At 38.0% G+C, this 25,653-nt stretch overlaps 1 protein-coding gene across 3 annotated transcripts in view; it reads right to left on the bottom strand.

Moving 5' to 3' along the window:
* sdk1b (sidekick cell adhesion molecule 1b) overlaps window positions 1–25,653 on the bottom strand; it is a 328,241-nt gene that overhangs the window by 133,573 nt on the left and 169,015 nt on the right. For all 3 annotated transcript variants that reach the window (XM_065254359.2, XM_065254358.2, XM_065254357.2), the window contains 8 exons: window positions 22,879–22,990; window positions 21,606–21,796; window positions 18,743–18,826; window positions 15,077–15,274; window positions 8,904–9,020; window positions 8,628–8,795; window positions 7,928–8,030; window positions 3,454–3,627 (listed from right to left, as the gene is read on the bottom strand). In XM_065254359.2, the coding sequence (XP_065110431.1) occupies window positions 3,454–3,627; window positions 7,928–8,030; window positions 8,628–8,795; window positions 8,904–9,020; window positions 15,077–15,274; window positions 18,743–18,826; window positions 21,606–21,796; window positions 22,879–22,990 (1,147 nt within the window). The remainder of the gene's footprint in view (window positions 1–3,453; window positions 3,628–7,927; window positions 8,031–8,627; window positions 8,796–8,903; window positions 9,021–15,076; window positions 15,275–18,742; window positions 18,827–21,605; window positions 21,797–22,878; window positions 22,991–25,653) is intronic.

A 25,653-nucleotide genomic window follows, 5' to 3' on the forward strand; every position in this document is an offset into this window, starting at 1 on the left:
CTTTTTAAATGTTCTTTCTTTGTTGTGGTCTCCAACTTTTTGTAAGCAAGGGCTACTACAATGGATAAAACAATCTGGATGTCTACATTTTTTATATATATAGTCTACTCAAAACTTTTTGTTTTACTTGTTGACTTTATGTTATTTAACTTGTTGATATCTTTTATCATTGTTTAAAATGTTAACATACATAAAAGAGGCCAAGCTAATATAAAAGATATGCAATAAATACATATAAAAATTCAGGCTATTAATACAGTAGAATGTGCTTTAGCAGGCAACTCACAGACTCAAACCGCGTGCGGGCAACCGTTGACATTTAAAATGGTAACATACATAAAAGAAGCCAAGCTAATATAAAAAAATATGTAATAAATACATATAAAAAGTCGGGCTATTAATAGAATGTGCTTTGGCAGGCAACTCACAGAGTCCGTGTGGCACCATGTTGGAGACCACTGATCTAAACCATGCGTCTCCTGGAGGGCACCTGTCCTGCAAATTTCACTTCCAACCCAATATGCCAACCCAATATCCAACAATATGCAGGACAGGTTCCCCTGCAGGAACAATGTTGAAACCCATGATCTAAACCCTGTCAATAGTTCACCAAAAAAAATTGTTGTCATCATTTACTCACCCTTAAGTTGTTCTAAATATATGTGTACTAAGGGTGTCACGATTTCGATTTTAAATCGAAATCGGTCGAAATCAAGTCACAACCTCGAACTTCAAATAAAAAAATGGGATCGTCGATGCTGCCGCGCGCCCATGTCACGTCCGGTCGGCGGGGGGAAAAAACTCTCAGAGGTGCCTTTAAAAGCATCGGTCCAGCGGAACGCGATTTATATTTTAAACACGAGGGATGTATTGCTACAACTCCTTGAAATGCATATCATAAACAGGATTACTACCTAGTGGTCTGCCTTCGGACAGACACGTGCACGAGAGTGAGAGAGGCGCCAAGATTCAGCGGGTTATTTTTTAAACAAAAGGGATAGTTTACCTCAGCTCGCTTGAAACGCATAAAACTGAACAAATATGTTAGGATTACTACTTTAGTTTATGTTTAAACTTCGGACAGATGCGAGAGCACGTGCACGTTTCAGCTGCTAGGAGGAATCCAAGTAGCACGCATTAAATCCATGTGCGTGCAAGCATCTACAAGCTCTCTCGCGTAAAGTGAAGCCCACAAACCCCCATGCGAGGAAAAGTACGCAATGTGCATGTTAGTATGAAACTATAATAATAATAATAATAAATAATAATAACGGCATAGCATTTTTATTATATTTAAACAAAATAAAAAATTGAGAATGGAATCGTGACATTATAATCGAAAATGTAATCAAATCGAGGTTTTGAAGAATCGTGACACCCCTAATATGTATACATTTCTTTGTTCTGCTGAATACAAAGTAAAATAACTTGAAATAACCAAGCGGTTGTGGGGCACCATTGACTTTCATAGAAGGAAAAATAGTACTATGGAAGTAAATGGTGCCCCAGATCTGCGTGGTTATTTACATTTTTCAAAATGTTCAAATGTTTTGGAACAATGTGATGGTAAGTAAATAATCCCAGAATTTATTTTTTTTAGTGAATTATCCTTTTACCAGTCCCTCCAGAAAAACGCGATTATGCAATCGCATGATTCAACACATAATTCAATTCAATTCAATTCAATTCAATTTTATTTATATAGCGCTTTTCACAAAAGTCAATTGTTTCAAAGCAGCTTTACATAAATAGAAGCAGTGAAAAGCACAGAAAAACGACAGATAGCACAACAAAATACATGATAGCATAGGCAGTTAAATTTGCTGCGGCTATGACTCAATATTATAAGTGAACCTATTACTAAAGTAACGTCTAGAAGAGGAAGCTAAGTAAAGCCCAAAAAGGCTGCCTCCCCGGGGTGAAAAACCCCCTAGGACAAAAAACCCCCCGGGCTTTTATCCGAGGAAAAATAAGTCCTAGGAGGGAAAAACCCTTGGGTTTAGCGAATCATCCAAAGTCCACGTATTTATGGAGGGGATGCATTTTTTCAAATACGCTGCACTTTCGCACAATAAATTGCAGATTTCTGTACGCAAAATATTAAGGGCTTGCATGATTTTATAATCCCCGCATTTTCGTAGCAAAAATCACATATATCTTAGCAGAAAGTTGAAAAATGTTGAATTTACTTCACACAACCGCAGTCATGTCCCATGTTGCCATGGGAATGTTATGAAGTGACGTGATTATGTGACGTGAACATCATTGAAAAGCTGCAAAAGCTGCAAACAGTTTCCGCAATTACATCGCATAAAAATTGCATAAATATCCCGCATATTCCATCGCATTTTATAAGAAAAATTTGAGCAAAATATCCAAAGCTTTTCTTTGCCAGCTGATCTATAGTCAAACTTTCATGCCCATGACATTGGCAATGCCAGCAGTGACACTTCGTCCCCTGGCGTCTTTCTTTCAAAAATTTGATTACATTTACGCATTTGGCAGACGCTTTTATCCAAAGTGACTTCAAGCTATACATTTTACCAGTGTTTGTGTTTCCTAAATCAAACCCATGACCTTTGCGCTAATGACGCAATGCTCTACCAATTCATCTACAGGAACAGACACAGTATCTTCCTTATACAAACCCACTGTAGCTCACTTCTGTTCATGTAAACAAACTGAGTAACTGTGCTGTAAATCTAGAAGTGTGCGAGTTGTTGAGCTTGACCCCTCACCTTTTGTCACCCTCTTCTCCCACCTTCTCACTCCCATTTCTTGAATCTTTTTTCCAAAATGAAATGGGGCATCTTCGTGACCTTTTAAAAGGAATGTTTGTGTACATTTTCTATTGACCGTGGCAGCAGTAATTCATCAAATGATAGAGAAGAGCGTTTTAACCGGGCGTAAATCCAAATGAGCGGTGTAGACGAGCACCCTTTCGGCATTTTAAAGAGCTGATTCAGGTGCCTGGAACTCAATATTGGAGAAACACTGTACAGTGCCGGAAATGTTGGGCAGGTTAAGGTAGTCGGATTCATCCTCCGCAACCCAGAACCGACTTACAAGGTGTGTACAGCAAATGCACCTGTGACAATAGCATTCAGCACAGATTATCCTTTGCATACATTCATATAACAACACGACATTCACTCATCTAAGTGTACATAGGAGTTTGTTAAATTAGTTACCGGTGCCACCGAAAACTAGCAACTAGGCTAGTCATCAAAATCTTATTCCAGTCTTGCTTTATCTTTCTGCCAGCACACGCATACACAGCTGCACCATCCAGTTTCCTATCATTACAGCCCATTTTTGGCTGGATCTTTTGGCTTAAGGGATGTTACTGGGATCCAAGCATCTTTCATCAACAAAAGCACTCCAGAAAGACACTTGTGCTCGTACGGACGTTTTGTTTTGAGAGCGCGTGTTGGCACGCTCGCTTCCACTTACATGACTTCCAGGCGAGCGGTTTTCGTGTCGTTTCCAGCTGGCGAGGTGACCCTGCAGGTGTAGTCCCCGATGTCTCCTGACCACGTCTGGCTGATGTGAAGGGAACCTTCCTTCATTGACACTCGCCCACCGGTCGTCACGCTCAGCGGGCGTGTTCCCCTCTTCCAAGAGTATCTGAGGAGAACAAGACTGATCTGAGACACAATCTACCGAAAAATATCACACCATGCTTTTAAGATAAAACAGCAAAGAATGACATGACTGCTTTTGTTTCTGATGTGCTCAGTAATGACTTGATGATAATGGGTGAAGATTACAACACCAGTCATTCTTAAATTGCACTTAACCATCATAAGAGACAAATGTGTATTTAATCGGACTAAAATTAATTCATTATTGAACTAGATGTTATCCTGGACCACAAAACCACTCATTACAGTCATTTTTATTGAGATCTATATTCTGAAAGTTGAATAAATAAGCTTTCCATTGATGTAGGAAAATAAATATTTGTTGAGATACAGCTATTTAGAATCGTGGATCTGAGTATACAAAAAAAATCGCCTTTGAAGTTTTCCAAATGAAGTCTGTAGAAACTGCAAACATAAAGTTTTTATATGTTTACGGTAGGAAATTTACTAAATATCTTTAATTAATATTCTAATGATGATTGGCATAAAAGAAAATTTTATACATATATTATACATATTACATATATTCAGTTGCATGGATGTCAAAATGATTGATGCACCCCAGTATATCTGGTCACCAGCAAACGTAGTGTGTTTTGGTCACTTTTACTCATAATAGGATGTTAATTAAGATCAGGCTGTTTACTTAACATAACTAGCAAAACTTGCTTGAACAACCAATCTCACTAACTCTATCTTATTGGTTGTCCAGCATCCACTAACTGGCAAAGCCACTGTACAAAGTACTGTGCCAAAGTCAATAGACCACCACCCGCTTTGGTTTTTAGTTTTATTGTAATTATTTTAGTTTCAATGACCATCCATATTTATTTTTCACTCTGTTTTTTAAGATGCAAAGAAAATACAGCAAATATGTGACTGTGGAGTAGAAAACCAGTCATAAGTAGCACGGGTATATTATAGCAATAGCTAACAAAGCATTTTATGAATCAAAATGATCCTTTTTATGCCAAAAATCATTAAGATATTAATTAAAAATCATATTCCTTGAGGAAATTTTGTACATTTCCTACCGTAAATACCACCGAGGAAAAAATTAAGAGACCACTCCAGTTTTGACTTTAATCATCATTTCTAGATGTATTGTGACCCTTTCAGTCCAGTGTCTGTTGAATTTCAACTAAAGTCACGCAACAGCATGAAAGATCAGGGTTTTTCAATAAAAAATATATAAAAATCCTAAAAATCCTAAATCACTTGTAATTTGTAATTTGAATTTGAACTTGTTTTCTTTGCAGTATTAAAGATCGGAAAACACTGCATCTTTTTTGTTATTTTGACCATGTTTTCCCCCTTTAAATGTTCAGTAAATAAATGCAAATAAAAACATAATTTTTAGAATTTAGAATTTTGCAGAAATGTTGTTGGTAGCTGACAGAATGAAACAAAAAATATAATTTTACTTAAACACATACATATAAAGAGTAAATCTAAAAAACTGAAAGGGACCATTGAAATGATTTTTCTGCAGATTTATATCCAAAATGTATTTGTTATAAGTAATATGTGTAGGTCCGTCACGATAGCTACTTTTCATAAGTCGGTAAATTGCCTCAGAAATAATGGCGATAGTCAATATTATTGTCTTTTAAAGGGAAAGAACACCCAAAAGTGAAAATTCTGTCATTATTTACTCACTCCCATGTTGTTACAAATCTGTTTACATTTATTTGTTCTGATAAACACAAAGGAAGATATTTTGAGAAATGTCTGTAACCATACCTTTCGTGGACCCCATTCATGTCCACCAACGGTTTGTAAAAATGTATCAGATAAATATTTTTTTCTATTTTTTGCATAAATCTGTTAATCAACCAAAAAAATCCCATATTTTACCAGAAGTTAAGCTTGGTCTGCGCAGGTCTACTAAAGGGTTAATGGTGCCACATGGTTATCAACAGTAAAAATGACAGTAAAAACAGTAAAAAAATGTTTACCTCTTTGCAAAGGGGAAAAACACCAACAATCAAGAATGCATGATTATATGTTGTGTTGTGTTGTGTTGTGTTATATGTTGTGTTGTGGCTTTGCAAATCAATAAATGTCGTTATAATGGACGTTAATTGGGCAAAAACAGCCACAAACAGTAAATGAGGGAGAAAAAGATTACTCTGATGCTGCACAAAAACTAACAATGCATCAAAGTCAATGTTTTTACTAATCTTTGACATGCCCAAGACTGTAATAAAGGTAAAAAATCCAGTCCACAATAACTTTTTATATTGAAAATCAGTCATTTTGTATGTGTGTGTTTTTTTTTTACAAATCAGTGATGATATTCATGAATTTGGCCATAAAAGAGTTTTTGTAAACAGTTGGTAGTTTTGATCAGTACTGAGGTGGATTAACAGATTTATTATTAAGAAAAATATATTCATCTGATACATTTTTACAGCCATTTAAATTAGTGGATGGTTTCATCCAGGAACAACAGGAAAGGGTAGTATATTTTCCCCACGGTGTACTGTTGAGTTTTTTTTTTTTTTCAAAGCATTTCCCCAAAAATATGTGTCAATATAAGATTTGTCACCAAAAATCATTCCATTTGCAGAAACACAGAGAAGGTTATGGCCACATTAATTAAAAAACAAAAAACATAGTGGATGAAAACGTTCTCAACAACACATAAGGGTTAAGATGAAAAATATGAAATGTTTACATAAATAAAAATACTAATGACATTAATTTTTATGTAAAGAAACACAAATGTAAAAACTATGGCAATATATCGTCTCTCTAAAAACTACAAAGGTCATGTTCCCTTATCGTGCTACAAGTCAATAAAGTCAGTATGGTGTCAGGCTTAAATATGTGTTGCTAAAGGAGATTTTCTCTATATTTAGATTATTATGCACCCTCAGTTTCCAGATATTCAAATACTTTCCTTATTTATTCAGCTATCAGATGATGCATGAATCTCAATTTCAAAAAATTTACCCTTATGACTTGTATTGTGGTCCAGGGTCACATACTGTATGTACAAAAAATGTAATGGTTGTATTTAATAAAAAGGCTAAAAAATAATAATATATAAAGAGTTTTTTTTATGAGTTACTGCCAAAATCAGTATTGTATCAGGTCAGTATTAAAAAGTCCATTCTTAATTTTACACAAAATCCAATATCCGCCATGTTATTCTGACACCTTGTCTAACTTTTTTCCCAAAACGCGATATACGCCAGTCCTCCTTTTCTGCAGAATGCAATAAATCCGCTTAACAAATTACAGCGCACCATTCAACGCATTGTAAACATTGAATACACACAGAATCCTAGTTTTCCTCATCTACTTCGTGATCAACAAACAAATAAAATAATACTTTTGTTGGCATTGATAAACCTGTGATGGGGAAGAAACGTAAGCTTAGGGTCTTATGAAAAACTTTCCATTATTTTATTCGAAGCCAACGAAAATCGAGCAGGATCAAAACATTTTACAGCTGATCGCTGTCAAAAAAGTTCAGCGACAACGTCCCAGGAGCAATGACAGTGTTCTTAATATGACAAAGTAAGTGTTTTGATCAATGCCATTAATGTTTACTTTTTTTAATCAGTGTATACCACTAGTCAACTAAATGAATATAACATGGCAAACATGAATGCACAATTAAGCATTTAAAAAAAAAATTGTTATTGCATTTTGTGGAAAAAATAATCAGTTTTAATAATAAATCTTTGAAAATCTAATTATGGATTTAAATTTTTTATGTTTTTTTAACCTAAAGATGCTATGGGAAGGTTTGTAACCGAAAACAGTGGTTTTCATCTTGTCACTTTCTTGGTATAGAAAACACATTTTTACCCAAATTAGTCAAAATGGATTTATTGCGTTTTAGAACCAAACTCGTCATAATACCATAGCTAAAACATCGATGTAATAGTGGCATGCCGGTCTAACGGCGCATTCACACGGGGCGTAAGCGTTGACGCTTCCCATTCACTTGTAATGGGTGATGTCAAGCGTTGGCGAACTGAATTGTGGATCCGTCAGCGCCGTTGCTCGCGGCAGAAGTTGAACATTTCTAAACTTTTCAAGCGGCAACGCATGCGTCAGCCAATCATATCGCCTTATGCAAATAACCTAGGCAGAGCCAGCCAATTACGTTTATGGAAGACCGGAGCTTGTGTTGCGGCCACAGTGATTGGCTGTTGGCTACGCTTCAGACAAGCCTTCCGTTAAGCGTTAACGCTTACGCCCCGTGTGAATGTACAGTAAGACTTGTGTACAGTATTATACATATTAAACAAAACCCAGCTTCTGACCTCACTGTGAGTCTTGGGTCATGGGTTGCGGCACAGTTCAGCACGGCAGTGGTCCCTTTGATGACGCGCTGATCCTCAGGGGATGTCGAAATAAAGGTTCGGCCTGATTAACAAAACACAGTTTATTACTTAATCACACCACATTTTAATCAGCACCAACATCATTATTCAAAGTTGCTGTTTAACCTATTAAGTAATTCTCACTGACAGCTCCATTAGCTAAACAGAATGAAATTTACAAAGCATGAAGGTTCTCATACTCCAACCGCATTCCAATGACATACAACAGTACAGCCGAGCAAACGAACACGCTCTCGTCCATAAAACACTGCCTACAACTGACTTGATTCAAGTTAATGGGGGTAATATCTTTGACAGTTAAACTCTCCTACATCAGACTAATGGGAGTTAAAAACAAGACCAACCCAGACCTTGGGTTTTAAAAAAAGACACTATACCAGTGTGAAATTACAAAGGAAGACTCTAAATTTCATGTATATTGTGCCCTGCTGTGCCTTTATAATCAGTCTGGCTAATGAATGCGGCTATTAAGCTGAACAATGACTGCTGATAAAAAGCATGTTTCAAAAACATTTGCAATTCTGCGCCTACGTTCAACAGCGTTCACATTGAATATCAAGTATGTTGTTTGTTTTTAATTTTTAAGTCATTAAAAAGTCATAATATTATGCCTCCGTACTCAAGACCGTGAGAGCCGCGGTGGCGTTGACTAATCCCTCAGTGTTAGACGTCGAGCACGTGTAGTTCCCGGCGTCGCTCTGCATTATGGGTTGAATCTGCAAGCCTCCAGACTCCAGCAGAGTGAATCGAGGCACCTGAACCGTGCCGCTCGCTAGCACCTGAGAACCTGCAAAATCCACAGGGTTCAGTTCACAGTTTGATGTTCCTCTCACGTAAATTGAGACAGATGTCTGGGACTGCAAAAGACATTTCTATGGGATTGTACAGTACGTACCTTTTCTCCAAACAATGGCAGGTTTGGGGGCGCCGGACGTCTTGCAGCTGAAGACGGCTGATGTTCCGTCAGTCACAGTGATGTCAGAGGGGGGAGTGACAAAAGATGGGGACACGCCTACAATGTAAGAAAAACTCGAATATTAGTGGTCTCAGAAGGCATTTGGGGGTTTAAACCACACTTAAAATTCAATGACAATGGCACTTATTGATGAAAATCAGAGGAATGAGCAGTAACATTAATAGCTGTTTACAGATGCCAGTTGGTTTGATATATCAATATGTACATCTATGCATCTATTTGGCAGACACTTTTATCCAAAGTGACTCACAGTGCCAAACCACACATTTTATCACCATGTGTGTTGCCTGCAAATTGAACCCAAAATCTTTACTCAGTGTTTTCAAATCCTGATTCTCGCGTGCCCCCTCGCAGAAAGTTTTAGATGTCTCCTAATCTTAAACAACTGATTTAAATAAGCTGGTTTTATTTGAATAAGGAGATGAAGCAGGTTAAAGCTGGTTAAGCTTCTGTAGCAGGCTAGCTTTTGAGGGGTTTTTGGTACTTTTTAGCTGGTCAGGCTGGGAGACCTGCTGATCCTCAAGCTTAAACCAGCTTGACCAGACTGGAAGCTTGGCCAGCTAAGGTGGTTGGCTGGTCTTAGCTGATTTAAGATGGAAGTAGCTGATTTAGGATGGTCCTCTCAGCCTGGCAAAGCTGGTCAAGCTGGCCTTCCAGCCTGGTTTTAGCTGGTTAAGCCGCCTAGTTTTTGAAGGGGTTAGGACACTTTTTGCTTGTCAGGCGCAAAGGTCATGGGTTTGATCACACACTAATAAAATGTATAGATTAAATGCACAGTAAGTTGCTTTGGTTAAAAGTGTCTGACAAAGGAGATGTAGCAGGTTAAAGCTGGTTAAGCTTCTGTAGCAGGCTAGCTTTTGAGGGGTTTTTGGTACTTTTTAGCTGGTCAGGCTGGGAGACCTGCTGATCCTCAAGCTTAAACCAGCTTGACCAGACTGGAAGCTTGGACAGCTAAGCTGGGTGGCTGGTCTTAGCTGATTAAAGATGGAAGTAGCTGGTTTAAGCTCTTGTAGCAGGCTAGTTTTTGAAGGGTTTGGACACTTTTTTGCTGGTCAGGCTGGGAGACCTGCTGACCCACCATCTTAAACCAGCTTGACCAGACTGGAAGCTTGGCCAGCTAAGCTGGTTGGCTGGTCTTAGCTGATTTAAGATGGAAGTAGCTGATTTAAGATGGTCCTCTCAGCCTGGCAAAGCTGGTCAAGCTGGCCTTTCAGCCTGGTTTTAGCTGGTTAAGCCGCCTAGTTTATGAAGGGGTTAGGACACTTATTGCTGGTCAGGCTGGGAGACCTGCTGACCCTCAAGCTTAAGCCAGCTTGACCAGACTGGAAGCTTGGCCAGGTAAGCTGGTTGGCTGGGCTTAGCTGGTTTTACATGGAAGTAGCTGGTTTAGGCTGGTCCTGCCAGCCAGACAAAGCTGGTTAAGATGGTAAAGCTGACCTTACAGTCTGGTTTTAGCTAGTTAAGCCAGCTAGTTTTATAAAGGGGGTTTGGACACTTATTGCTGGTCAGCCTGGGAGACTTGCTGACCCTCAAGCTTAAGCCAGCTTGACCAGACTGGAAGCTTGACCAGCTAAGTTGCCTGGCTGTTCTTAGCTGGTTTAAGTTGGAAGAAGCTGGTTTAAGCTTGTCCTTCCAGCCTGGCAAAACTGGTTAAGCTGGTCAAGCTGGCCTTCCAGCCTGGTTTTAGCTGGATAAGCCAGTTACTTTTTAAAGGGGGTTTATACACGTATTCCTGGTCAGGCTGGGAGACCTGCTGACCCTCAAGGTTAGGCTATCTTGACCAGACTGGAAGCTTGGCCAGCTAAGCTGGTTGACAGGTCTTAACTGGTTTAAGATGGAACTAGCTGGTTAAGGCTGGTCCTCTCAGCCAGGCAAAGCTGGTTAAGATGGTAAAGCTGACCTTCCACCCTGGTTTTAGCTGGTGAAGCTGGCTTTAGTCGGATAGTTTTTGAGGGGGTGTGGACACTTTTTTGCTGGTCAGGCGAGGAGACCTGCTGACCCACCAGCTTAAATCAGCTTGACCAGGCTGAAATCTTGGCCAGCTAAACTGGTTGGCTAGTCTTAGCTGATTTAAGATGGTCATCCCAGCATGGCAAAGTTTGTTAAGTTGGTCTTCCAGCCTGGTCAAGCTGGTGGGTTAGCTGATTTTATCTGGTGGGTCATCTAAGGCTGGTTTTAGCTGGTGGGTCATCTGAGGCTGGTTTTAGCTGGTGGGTCATCTTAGGCTGGTTTTAGCAGGTGGTTCATCTTAGGCTGGTTTTAGCAGGTGGGTCATCTTAGGCTAGTTTTAGCAGGTGGGTCATCTTAGGCTGGTTTTAGCTGGTGAGTCATCTTAAGCTGGTTTTAGCTGGTGAGTCATCTTAGGCTGGTTTTAGCAGGTGGGTCATCTTAGGCTAGTTTTAGCTGGTGGGTCATCTTAGGCTGGTTTTAGCAGGTGAGTCATCTTAGGCTGGTTTTAGCTGGTCTTTTCATTAGGGTTGTTATGGAGACATTCTGGAAGGAGGCTGATGAGATGAATCAGGTGTTTTAAATAAGGAGACATCTAAAACTTTCTGGTTGGGGATACGCAAGAAAGCGGATTGGAAAGCACTGTCAGAGGAAAACATAGTTATGTTCCTGTAACTCAGTTGGCACAGAATTGTGTAAGCAGCGCAAAGGTCATGGGTTTGATCACACACTAATAAAATGTATCTAGATTAAATGCACAGTAAGTTGCTTTGGTTAAAAGTGTCTGACAAATGCATAAACGTAAATGTAAATCTATCTAATCCCAAAAAACAATCTGACAACTTTAATCTCATTTACAGTTTACAAGTTATTAGCTTCCTAATGAATTATGTCAAAGTCAGGAATCTGCCAGACTTTAAAACTTTCAAACTTCAATAAAAAATGGTGTTAACTGGAGAGAAAGTTGAGAGAGCTGAATAGAGATGAGAATGACTAAGCGAGAGAGAAGAGAGCTGAAGGTGTTGATTAAGTGCTGAGTGTCTGTGTATGTATGTGTGTGTTAAAGGTTGATCTCTCAGCAGACACTGATTAATTACACAGATCAATGAGGGGTCTCTGAACTCCCTGATCAATTCACAACCTCTTCATATGCCGAGAGAGAGAGACTGAGAGAGAGAGAGAGAGAGAGAGAGAGACGGGGAGAGAGAGAGAGAGAGAGAGAGAGAGAGAGAGAGAATAGAGAGAGACTAGGAGAGAGAGTCAAACTTATTGACTTTACAATGCATGGTTGCGTTTACTATATGCATCATCCTCACATTAACTTAAATAGATAGTTGTGTTTGTGGAACACGAAAGGAGAGGTTTTGATCAATATTTATGCTGTCGTTTTCTAAGCAGTCTTCTGGGGCTGTTAGCATCTTAAAAGTGCTATGTGTAAGGAATGTGCATTTAAGTTATTATTAACATATATCCTTTTTGTAACCATTACAAAAATCACATTAGGGAAGTTGCGTTACTCTGCAGACATATTAGCAACGCCTCCAGGGCAGTTATTTTAGTCATGCAAGACTACAATCCTATCTACTTGGATGGGGAATGACAGATATGTCTTAAATAACAATTAAAGGTGCACTGTGTAGATTTTTAGCGGCATCTAGCTGTGAGACTGTGAATTGCAACCAATGGCCTAGTCCACAGCTCACCCCTCCTTTTCAAAACACATAGGGAAGCTACAGTAGCCACCACAGGACAAACACGTCATCGTCTAAGACTTTGTCTAACTTAGTGACAAAATGCGCTATATATAGAGCAGTTTGTTCATTTAGGGCTACTGTAAAAACATGGCGGCGCGAAATGGCAACTTCTATGTGAGGGGACCAGTGGTGTATTTAGATAAATACTGCTCATACTAAGGTAATAAAAAGGTCTTTACACCATTGATTTTATAGTTATGTATATTATACTGCATTTCTGTCAAGAGATCCTCCTAAAACTCCCACATTGCCCATTTTTCTTTTCACCTGTAATATAACTTCTGTTTCTTAAGCTCAAATTGTGCAAAAAAAAAACTTTCTGTGCAAAAAAAAAACTTTCTTCAAGATCGTTTTAGCTACTGCGCATCTGCACATGTTGTCAAGTTCTTCACTTCACTATGTACAGAGCCCCTCCCCCAGAAAACCATCAGTCTTTATCGATTGATGATTGGTTCTTTAAATTTTGCCCCATTAATAGTAATAGCAGTGCCCAGTCTTGTTATATGTCAGTCTTTCCAGAAAAAGCTTTTTTGTGATTGTTGCGGGCAAAAATCCTTGATCCGGCGGCACGTTTTCTTAAAAAATGCAATGGAATATGCGGGATATTTATGCAATTTTATCCTATGAAATTGCGGAAACTTGCAAAAACTGCGGGAACTTGCAAAAACTGTTTGCAGCTTTTCAGTGATGCTCACGTCACATAATCACGTCACTTCATAACGTTCCCATGGCAACAGGGGACATGGCTGTGCTTGTGTGAGGCAAATGAAACATTTTTCAACTTTCTGCTAAGATATATGTGATTTTTGCCAAGAAAATGCGGGGATTATGAAATCATGCAAGCATATTTTGCACACAGAAATCTGCAATTTCTGTTTGTACCAATTGGTACCAAAGAGTGCATATTAGTACATCAAAGGTACACATTGGTACCAAAGAGTGCATATTTGTACCTCAAAAGGTAAATATTTGTACCAAAAAGGGCATATTACTACCTCAAAGGGTCCATATAGGTACCAAAGAGGGCAAATTAGTATGTCGTAGGTGCGTATTGATAGTAAAGAGTGCATATAAGTACGTCAAATGTCCATATTGGTACCAAAGAGTGCATATTAGTACCTCAAAGGTACACATTGGTACCAAAGAGTGCATATTTGTACCTCAAAAGGTAAATATTTGTACCAAATAAGGCATATTACTACCTCAAAGGGTACATATTGGTACCAAAGAGGGCAAATTTGTATGTTGTAGGTGCGTATTGATAGTAAAAAGTGCATATAAGTACGTCAAATGTCCATATTGCTACCAAAGAGAGCATATTAGTACCTCAAAGGTACACATTGGTACCAAAGAGTGCATATTTGTACCTCAAAAGGTAAATATTTGTACCAAATAAGGCATATTACTACCTCAAAGGGTACATATTGGTACCAAAGAGGGCAAATTTGTATGTCGTAGGTGCGTATTGATAGTAAAGAGTGCATATAAGTACGTCAAATGTCCATATTGGTACCAAAGAGTGCATATTTGTACCTCAAAAGGTAAATATTTGTACCAAAAAGGGCATATTACTACCTCAAAGGGTCCATATAGGTACCAAAGAGGGCAAATTAGTATGTCGTAGGTGCGTATTGATAGTAAAGAGTGCATATAAGTACGTCAAATGTCCATATTGGTACCAAAGAGTGCATATTAGTACCTCAAAGGTACACATTGGTACCAAAGAGTGCATATTTGTACCTCAAAAGGTAAATATTTGTACCAAATAGGGCATATTACTACCTCAAAGGGAACATATTGGTACCAACGAGTGGATATTAGTACCTCGATGGTCCAAATTGGTACCAAATAGGGCATATTACTACCTCAAAGGTACATATTGGTAACAAAGAGTGCATATTAGTACCTCAAAGGTACATTTTGGTACCAGAGATTGCATATTAGTACATCTGCTGCGAAAGTGCGGCGTATTTGAAAAATGCATTCACCGCATAAATATGCAGACTTTGGCTAATTATCCGTTGAATCATGCGATCGCATAATCGCGTTTTTCTGGAGGGACTGATATGTATTTTTTTGCCATTACATAGCTGTCTGCCAAATATGAAGACATAACCGAAGTGCATGAATCAGTGTTTTATAAATATCAAACCTGGTTAAAAATGATATATATATGGTGCTTTACTTTCTTTCTAGAGCAGTGAAATATTGTAGAAAGGCCCATCATGAAACTAGTATATACTCTTAAAAATAAAAGCTCCTAAAAAAAGTCTGTCGAGCCTTTAACATCCATCAAAATCTTTGTCTTGTACAAAAAGTTCCAGCAAAATCCCCCTAGTGGGTCATTTAACACAACATGCATCTTATGTGTCAGTTTGCAGTTCATCTTACTTGTGACAACCAAGTTGGTATATGCTTGGATTTCTCCAGCCGTGTTTTCTGCAAAGCACTGGAATATTCCCGCATCATCCGGTTGAATTTTCCGCACTTGTAGAACCATCAAGGAAGAGGTTAACTTGTATCGAGGGTTATTCAGCGTGGAGAGAGGAACAGCATCTTTGTACCACTCCAGTTTTGGTGTGGGAACCCCTGAGTAGTACACACCATCATGCATTTTAATATGACAAAACCAATATAAAACATTTATTAAGTACCCCAAACTCAAAGCAGTAGATTTATACATACACAAACGCCCTGTGGAATTTGGTAGAAAAGAAAATGATTACCCAAGTAGACACTCTCAGACACAACCCTACACATACACACCACCTCACACACCACTTGATTTATCACCCGAGTTAATGTTTCCATCAATAGACCTTCATCAGGGCACACTTTGGTTTAATTAATGAAAATTTAATCTAATAAATTGGCTTTGATTGATTAAACTTCCAATAAAGTTTTGATATGCCTCACCGAAAAGAGTAGACTTGGAGAGGAGGAAAAGCGGGCAGGCGAGAAAACGAATAAAACGGCAATTATACGTATTAGCAATAATTATAAATTTTGTTCATCTGAAAGAGCTCATGATATGCTCATAATGATATGCAAATGAGAAGCGCTTTAAAGAATATATAATGGATAAATCCTCCAGCTCAACGTTTTTAAAAGGTCAAAAAAAACTTGAATCTATCCAGCGCTTTCTATGGATGAGTCGAGGCGTCTCATCGCACCCACTGGGATGCAAGACAAGAATGTTAAAATAAGAGTGTCAAAAACAACCTCGCCGTAATTAAATTTCTGACACTTTATGACAAAGTGCGTACAAACTCAGCTTCACACCCTTACGAAAGCGCAAAGAGAACGAGTCGAGACTCTCAGCAAGTGTAAATTGCATAGGTACAATCTCTGGAACAAGAAAGTCAAGTCGATGAACTTTTAAACTTTCATGATGAGAAAAAATTTAAAAAGCATTGCCTGAGATCTCCCTTTAAAAACATTCAAAGTCACCAAAAGTTTCACTTTTTAGGTCAGATTTGTTTGTTAAACTTAATATTTAGCTGGATCCCACACTCTCATTGACCTTTGTGCCAAGGATATACGTAATGTCTTAACTAAAACGAACACGAGGCCAATTAGCGACTAATAGCGTTAGCAAACGTCTCGGCTTTTCTAATGTACTTGACCGCCTATTCCACACCACTCATTAACTCTTTCCCCGCCATTGACGAGATATCTCGTCAATTAAGAGAAAACGCTTCCCCGCCAACTACGAGATTTTCCGTCTTTCCGCAATACCGCTATTATCCACCAGGTGGCGCCCTTCTGCAACTTTTTAAAACCGGAAGTATTGCCCTATGGCAAGCGGCTGCATGTCCGTGTCTGTTTTAAAGATCGCTCTGAATGGGATCTCTATGAAAAGTCCGTCATAAAAATTGAATTATCTCTGCTTTTTGCTCAAAATATGGTGTTTTTGCAAAAACCTACCCATATTCAAAAGCTGATTGCAAAAGAACCACTAAAGGTAGGATGAAACGGTTTTTTTTGTTTGAAAGCAGAGGGTCTGTTCTTTCATTTGGTATATTGTATGTTTATATATTTAAAGAAGAACATTTTCTGGAAGGCATTAAACTTTGGTGAAAATCATGAAAAACGCTGGCGCTGGCTGGCAACTTTTTTTAAAAATGCTGGCGGTGAAAGAGTTAAGTCAATTAAATAAAAATGAATTCAAATAAGGATGCCTTGCGCAAAGGCGAGTGGGGGTCGATATGACACGCTTGGTGAAAAGGTCAATTTTGTGAGGGTACAATAAAAGCAGCATGTCTCATGGTTGAGTCAGCACATAAAGTAAATGACATTCTCACATCTAATAGCTGTCTGTAAGCACACTAGCCGCAGTAAAACATACTGTATGCTTTGTACACAAAGTGTGGAATTTGAAACATTATGCGATGACTGCACGCTGCTTTCACGAAATACTTCTGGAATATCAGGTAATGTCGGCCTGGAAGTTAAGTGGCTCTTTTGTGCAGCCGCTGGCACTTTTGTATTTGTGACATTATAAAGATTATAGTTTCTCTGAGTCTTGCGAGGGAATGATTATACACTAGTGGAATTTGAGTTATATGACTCCAAAGTGGTCAAACTCAGAGATACTTCAATTATTTGAAGGTACAACACAGCTACATTTTGTACACTGCTGTTTGCCACAAATTAGGGTACACTGTCAGGAAAACGGTCAAAAATGTTCCTCAGCTGTCACTGGGCCGGCACCCTTTTAAAAAAACACCTTTGCACCTGAAGAGCTCATACATGGTACATATTGGTACCAAAGAGGGCATATTAGTACATCTAAGGTCCATATTGATACCAAAGAGTGCAAATTGGTACATCATAGGTACATATTGGTAGTAAAGAGTGCATATTAGTACAACAAAGGTACATACTGGTGAATTTTTGTACATCATAAGGTACACATTGGTACCAAAGAGTGCATATTTATACCTCAAAAGGTAAATATAGGTACCAATGAGTGCATAGTAACTCAAATGTAAGTATTTTTACCAAAGAGTGTATATTAGTACATCAAAGGTATTGGTACCAAAGAGTGCATATTAGTACATCAAAGGTATTGGTACCAAAGATTGCATATTAGTACATCAAATGTACACATTGGTACCAAAGAGTGCATATTAGTACCTCAATGGTCTCAATTGCTATCAAAGAGTGCATATTAGTACCTCAAAGGTACTTATTGGTACCAGAGAGTGCATATTAGTACGTCAAAGGTACATATTGGTACCAGAGAGTGCATATTAGTACCTCAAAGGTACATATTGGTACCAAAGAGTGCATATTAGCACATCAAAGGTACATATTGGTACCAAAGATTGCATATTAGTACCTCAAAGATACATATTGGTACCAAAGAGTGCATATTAGTACGTCAAAAGTATATATTGGTACCAGAGAGTTCATATTAGTACCTCAAAGGTACATATTGGTACCAAAGAGTGCATATCGGTACGTCAAAGGTACATATTGGTACCAAAGATTGCATATTAGTACGTCAAAGGTACATATTTGTACCAGAGAGTGCATATTAGTACGTCAAAGGTACCTATTGGTACCAGAGAGTGCATATTAGTACCTCAAAGGTACATATTGGTACCAAAGAGTGCATATTAGTACCTCAAAGGTACATATTGGTACCAAAGAGTGCATATTAGTACGTCAAAGGTACATATTGGTAGCAAAGAGTGCATATTAGTACGACAAAGGTACATAGTGGTGCATTTTTGTACATCATTTGGTAGACATTACTACCTCAAAAGGTGAATATTGTAAATGTATAAATATCTATACACGGTACATATTAGGACCTTTTTAAAGGGTACTGTCCCAGTGACAGCTTTGGGACAGTTTGTTTTTTTTACTTTTTTTACTAACTCTGGTAGTTATGATGCTCTTATTTGTAATCATCACATTGTGTTCCTACTTAATCTTAAATCAACAGCTCTCGAATCAAAAAACAACAACTTTCCACTGTTTTGGTGGTGCATCTCAGTGTCAGCGTAAACATACATTAAAAAATCTGGGACAGGAGGCGGGGCTTACCTTTGGCCTGACACTGAAGTTCAATAGTCTTCTCAATTTCAGTTATCACCATCCTTTTTGGCTTTGATGTAAAGTACGGAGGCTCTGTGTTTATACCAAAACAAGACCACATACTTATTAGTGTACATAAAACTTGGGTTTGTTACAACCCACACATTTTGCACTTTAAAAACTTTTTTTAAGTAAATATGAAAAGTAGAAAACATCCACTGTGATGGAATGAACACATCAATGTGTACTTCCACTAAACTACATGTAAAAAGCATGGAGGCGCACACTTTAACCAGCATTCTTCGTTGCTACGTTCAGCTCATCTCACTAGTAGCTTTTATACAAAACCCTTTCATCTACTGCTCCTTTATTCTCGCCTTTATTTTCAGATTTCGTGACAGGAAGAGCACGACTCTCGTTACCTTTTCACACACCTGCCGCTTTTTTGCCTTTTCTCTCACTCGAAACAAAAGTGACAAAGGATCTGTTAAGCATGATGCTGATAACAGCTTTTCACCTACTGAAGAATGATGCCAAAAAAGAAGGAGGGGTTGAGCGGGGGAATGGTTAAACAAATAACAACAAAAAAAACAACTGCATAACAATGTCACAATTTCTCTATATCTGTTCTCTTATTCCTCATCTTTTTTGCTCGCCTTTTCTTTCTTACCCGACGAATCAGCCCGTATTCACTCTTATGCAGATCACGAAATACAAATTCAGATCTGGGCCTGGATTGGATTCAACAGCAGAAACAATAAATACCTCCCTGGTTTCTTCTCTTTTTCCGCTGCTGGCTGCTCTGACATGTTCACTTTATCTTTCTATAAAAGTCTCTCTCCAACAGCCCCAATTTATTCATCACTCCATTGGCTGCCTCATGCATATGCATGCCTCTCTTTCGCCCAATCATGTAAGGCGCACACCTGTCAGATAAGCTCATTGAATGAATATCCGTTGCTCTTTCTAATAAGGGTGCAGAGTATAAATATTCATAGCTCATTTTTAGTCAAATATCTTGGTGGTGGAGTGTAATATTTGTGTTTTTGGATCAAAGAGAAGTATGATGGTTATAAGAGGGGCCTAAAGATATATAAAACTACTGACCATATAAAGACATACAGTACTGTGCAAAAGTCTTACTGTGGGTTCACACCAGCCGCGTTTGAGGCGTGAAATTCGCGTTTTCCACGTCTAGTTTGCTGCTTGAACATTTTGAGTTTACTCCTTCATTCGCACATGAAGGCCGCGTGTAAAATTCTAGTCATCGAAACATTCATGCAAAAATTTGTGTCATGTGAGGGGCTTTGGCGACCTTGCTCGCTTTCTAAAATCACGTCACTACTAGAGCAAGCTCCTGATTGGTTAACATGGCATGGTTTTTCCGCCAAAGTTACAATTTTTCAAGTAGTGCGCAATGCTCAATTTGTGCCATTCGCGCGAACTACACACGCGAATGAGGTGGAATCGCGTCTACCGCACACGCTAAATGCCTCATTCGTGCCGCGAGACCTCCAGATGCACGTCAACGTGTCTTCACATTGACTTAACATTGAAATCACTCGCGCTTGACACCTCCACCGCGGCTGGTCTGAACACAGCATTACTGTGCGTTCACACCAGACACGAATGCAGCAAATAAATCGCACGTAGTGGGACGCTTGGACATTTTGAGTTTACTCGCTTCTTTCGCGTGTGAAATTACATTATTCGCGCGGGAAATTCTGATGCAAGTACGCTTAATTTGCACGCTTTAGCTGGCTTGTAGTCTATGTTTACACACACACACGCGATCATGATTAATCTATAGCAGAATAAAAGTTTTTGTTTACATCATATGTGTGAATTATAAATAATAATTATGTATATATAAATATGCACACATGCATGTATTATTTTATGAAAAAAAATATATTTATATATTAAGTATTTATATTTATATATAATTTAAATTATACATAAATATACAAATGTATATACACATGGAAACATTTCTTAAATATATACATGCACGTGTTTGTATTTATCTATACAAAGTTATTATACACATATATATGATGTAAACAAAAACTTTTATTCGGCTATAGATTAATCACGATTAATCGTTATGCATCCCTACTTTCAAGGCAGGGATACCTACTTTTTTTTCTATAAAAGTACGAAGATGTGTCGTACAACTCTGGGTGTCCACATACAGTGACAATGACTTTGTCCTCCATTGTTGTTTCGTAATCATGTCACTACTAGAGCAAGCTCTAGATTGGTTAACGTGGCACGAATATGCGTCAAAGTTCAGATTTTAAACCACATTATGTGCGTAAAACGAGCAAAACCCTAAATTTGCGCAAATAGCGCCGCAGGATGTATATCGCGTCTTTGCATTGACTTAACATGTAAATCACTTGCGCTTAGCGCTTTATTCGCATCTGGCGTAAATGCACCATTAGAGGGTCAGTGCAGTGTAGTTTCAACTCTGCGTTGCACGTTCCAATCACAATGGCGAAGGCATTACTGTGCTTTTGTTATAACATTAGTTGGACCAATCTGAAAACTCAGTATTTTTGTCTGAATTGGGCTGATAAAAAGTTATTTATAATACCTCTGAAGTCATATATTTATTTGTTTATGCATGCATGCTGAATGCCAAATAGCTTTAGAGATTTCTGCTTTTCCCTATTAAGTGTAAGTCGACCGAAGATGTGCTTGTACTAGAAACAGATGTCCAGAAGTTGTCAACAGATAGCAGAGTGAAATTGAAGTTTTCTGTATTATTCAAATAAATCAATGATTATAAGTCTAAAACAGTTTATCAGCTAAACTACCGCTGTTCAGTAACCACCCTAAAGGCTCCTTTCAGAAAACAAGGTCTTACCCAATACTGACAGGTACGCTTTGGCCTCTGTGTTTTTTTGGCTGGTGTTTGTGAGCGCCGCCTCGCAAACATACAGGCCTGTGTCAGCTGAAGTGGGGTTACTGATGACCAGCCTGCGACTGAATGAGTCCACTCCTGTTGTTAGTCTCACCCCATTACGCTTCCAGAACACCTGCAGTCTGTCAAGAGACCTGACTCACACCAAAACACACAGGCACATCCAAAACGGAGTGAAAACAAAAGTTTAAGGAACTGTACAACTACAATAATTATGCTTGAAAATACTTTTAAGTACAGAATTATAGTTTGATTTCATAAACATGTTCACGCCCATAGGAAGACAAATCCCCCAAGAGACCTTTTTATTGGTGCAATGTGTACATTTTAGGAGGATCTATTGACAGAAATGCAATATAATATACATAACTATGTTTTAAGTGTTGTATGAAGATCTTAAATAATAAACCGTTATGTTTTTATTACCTTAGAATGAGCCATTTTTATCTACATACAACACGGGTCCCCTTACATGAAAGGTGCTGTCATGTTTCTACAGTAGCCCTAAATGGACAAACTGCTCTACAGAGTGCGTTTTGTCACTACGTTGTTTAAGACGATGACGTGTTTGACCTATGACGCTGCTGTAGCTTCTCTATTTGCTTCAAAAGGGAGGGGTGAGAGGTGGACTGAGCCGTTGGTCGCAATTCGCAAGCTCAATTCGCTAAAATCTACCTATAAAGACCCAGAAATCCCCATTGGAGTTTCAGAAGAGATCTTAACAATGGCTTGCTAAGCCTTTAGAAATTCTTAGCAATATCGAAAGTCTTTGGTTATTTGTTAGCGTGATGCTAATGGTCTAATCAGATTCAATGAATTTGTGCTACGCTTTGCTAAAAGTGCTAGCACCAGACCCGGAGGTCAGCTAAATGGATTCAAAAACAGTAAGAATCAAATGTTTAACTCTAGGGGAGCTGGAAAAGGAGCATATTTTCAAAAAAAGTGGAGTGTCCCTTTAATGCATTTTAACCATTGTCGCATTTCTGTTTTTATCTCTCCCAAGCCATTTAAGGAAAAACATCTAAGACTAAGTAGAAACACAACTGAGATCTCCATTAAAGGAGTTATAAAAGAACCTCCAAGCAATAAAATGTTCCTCTGGATGAATGCAAAAATACAATGCAATGACGTTAACTGTTCAATAGCCATGACCAACATCTTTGTAAATGGCGATGGAGCGACTGGCGATGAGTCACTGCAGTCGGGGGCAACCCACCTTGCATTAGCGACGCACTCCAGAGTCGCTTCACTCGCCCCGGCAACCACTGATGTGTTCTTAGGTGCGATCACGATCACCGGGGCAACCAATTCAGCGGGTGCAATAATGTCTGAAATGGAGAAAAGAGAAAAACTAGTTAAAAAAATAAAAGACTGGCTGATTATTGGCACAATCAATCAGGTTAATAGACTCAGCATCACAGGAAGAGAGATAAGGCTTTCTGATGAGCCGCTAGGTTTTTTTGCTTCTTTTCATCCTCTCTCTGAATCATTTCTCTATCTGAAACATAATACATGCAGAAGGAAAAGTCAAATGACTGTCTATGGAAGACAGATGAGGGTGGAGGGAAAGAATGAGCAGAAGATGGAGAGAGACCGATGAATGCTGATAATGGGATGTGATTGCATCTTTAAAGGGATAGTTCACCCAAAAATGAAAAATTTGGTCTTTATAGACTTTATTCAGTAACTTCATGTCGCTGGATGACTTTCTTCTAAAGAAACCCAAAACGAGAAATTTTAAAGAATTAAGCAGTCAACTCTTTCATTTGGTTACATAGATAGGGTCTGCAGCTTTCAAGCTTTGGAAACTATGCAAAAGCATCGAAAGTATCATACAAGTGGTTCATGTTACACAAGTAATATATTGCAAATCTTATAGACTCATACACTTAACTCTTTCCCCGCCATTGACAAGCTATTTCGTCAATTAAGACGAAGAGTCAAGAGTTTTTCTGGTAATCTGTATTTCCGCTATTCTCCACCAGGTGGCGCTCTTACCCAACGCAATTTTCAAAATGTTGTATTTTTAAAGAAACTTACCCATATTTGAAAGGTGATAAAAGAAAACAAATGGAGGTAGGATGAAACATATATATATATATATATATATATATATATATATATATATATATATATATATATATATATATATATATATATATATCTTTTTTGAAAGGGTCTGTTCTTTCATTTGATATTCCCATTTTCATTTCATTAATTAATTTATTTAAACAAGGACAGTGTAAAATATACATTAACCTTACGAAGGAGAGGAGCATTTTACCAAGTTGTAGCGTTTGTGCTAATTTACCCCTGCAGTCCCTGGACAGGCTAATGTCAACAAATCAAGTTAATAATACATTTATCCCCAAAACAATATTAAATCTTATTAAACAATTAGTTAAATTAAACAATATGAGATCTTTTTCATTTCCTCAGTTAACATTCGGGCAACATCCTTAATAGTTTTACCATGAATATACACCACTGTGTCATCAGCGTTAATATACACAGACGGAAAATCATTTATATAAAGAGAAAACAACAAGGGCCCTAATATAGAGCCTTGCAGCACACCCATGGTGCATGCTCGTAGGGAAGATGTAACAGTATTTATCAATACACATTGCTGCCTTGCATTGAGAAAAGATTAAATCCAGTTTATTGTACTTCTACTTGATAGAGAGAAATGTGTTAATTTATCTATTAGTAGTCCGTGGTTTACTGTATCGAATGCCTTACGCAGGTCAAGAAAGAACACTCCTACAACTCCTCCGCTATCCAGACTTGATTTTATTTCCTCTATTAAATAGCCACATGCTGTCTCCGTTGAGTATAGTTTTCTGAAACCAAACTGGAGAGGATGTAATGAAGCTTTGTAATCAAGATGTTGCTGCAACTACTTTTCCAAAGACTTTGAAGATAGTGGGAAGGATGCTTATAGGTCAATAGTTAGAGACCTGGACCTGATATATTGTATGTTAATTTATATAAAGAAGAACATTTACTGGAAGGCATTCAACTTTTGTGAAAATCGTAGAAAATGCTGGCACTGGCTAGCAACTTTTTATAAAATGCTTGCATGGAAAGAGTTAAAGAGATAGTTCACCCAAAAATGAAAATTCTGTCTTGAAATTTTGATAAATGATGATAAGCACACATCTGGTGGAAACCATTGACTGCCATAGTAGGAAAAACTAATCATATTAAATTTAAAAGGATCTGTCAACTGGATCTGTCAATATTTTATCAAAATATATTTTTCATTTATCACAATACTTCCATAATATTTGTTTTTCCTACTATGGAAGTCAATAGTTTCTGTGTGCTCATCATTTATCAAAATAGCTTCTTTTGTTTTCATAAAAAAAAGAAAAGAAAAAGAAATTCATACAGGTCTAAAACAACATAAGGGTGAGTAAATAATGACAGAAATGTTTTGGGGTTGAACTATCCCTGTAAGCTGACATTAGGGCGGCACGTTTAAAAATGTTATTTGTACTTAAGGGGTGCACATTAGTATATATCGGTATCTCAAAGGTATATATCGGTACCTGAACTTTAAAGGGGACTGTTCCAGTAACAGCTTTACTGTACTGTACCTTGGTACGTATAAGAAACTGAAATTTACACTATGTTACAAAATGAAATGTACGGTTACAGTAAATTAATTGAATCTTATCACATTCAGAATAGTAGTGATGTTGAAATCTTAGATAAGTTTTCATTTTTACTTGAATCAAGTTCATAACACCAGTCTGAATGATTCATAATGAATCAGACTGATTTGGTTCATAAGTCAATGACTCACTGCTCTAGTCCCATCTTATAACAGCATACTTTGAATGAAAGATTATCAATAAAAAAACAAATGAAATATTCCTATTTTGTACTCGGTTAACGTATCACCTCAGTTGTAAAAAGCACTCTGATGGTATGCTTTGAACACTGAACACTTCAGTCCCCATTTACTTGCCTAGGAGAAAAAAAT

This window comes from Paramisgurnus dabryanus, chromosome 4, assembly GCF_030506205.2.
Source record: "Paramisgurnus dabryanus chromosome 4, PD_genome_1.1, whole genome shotgun sequence".
Taxonomy (NCBI): domain Eukaryota; kingdom Metazoa; phylum Chordata; class Actinopteri; order Cypriniformes; family Cobitidae; genus Paramisgurnus; species Paramisgurnus dabryanus.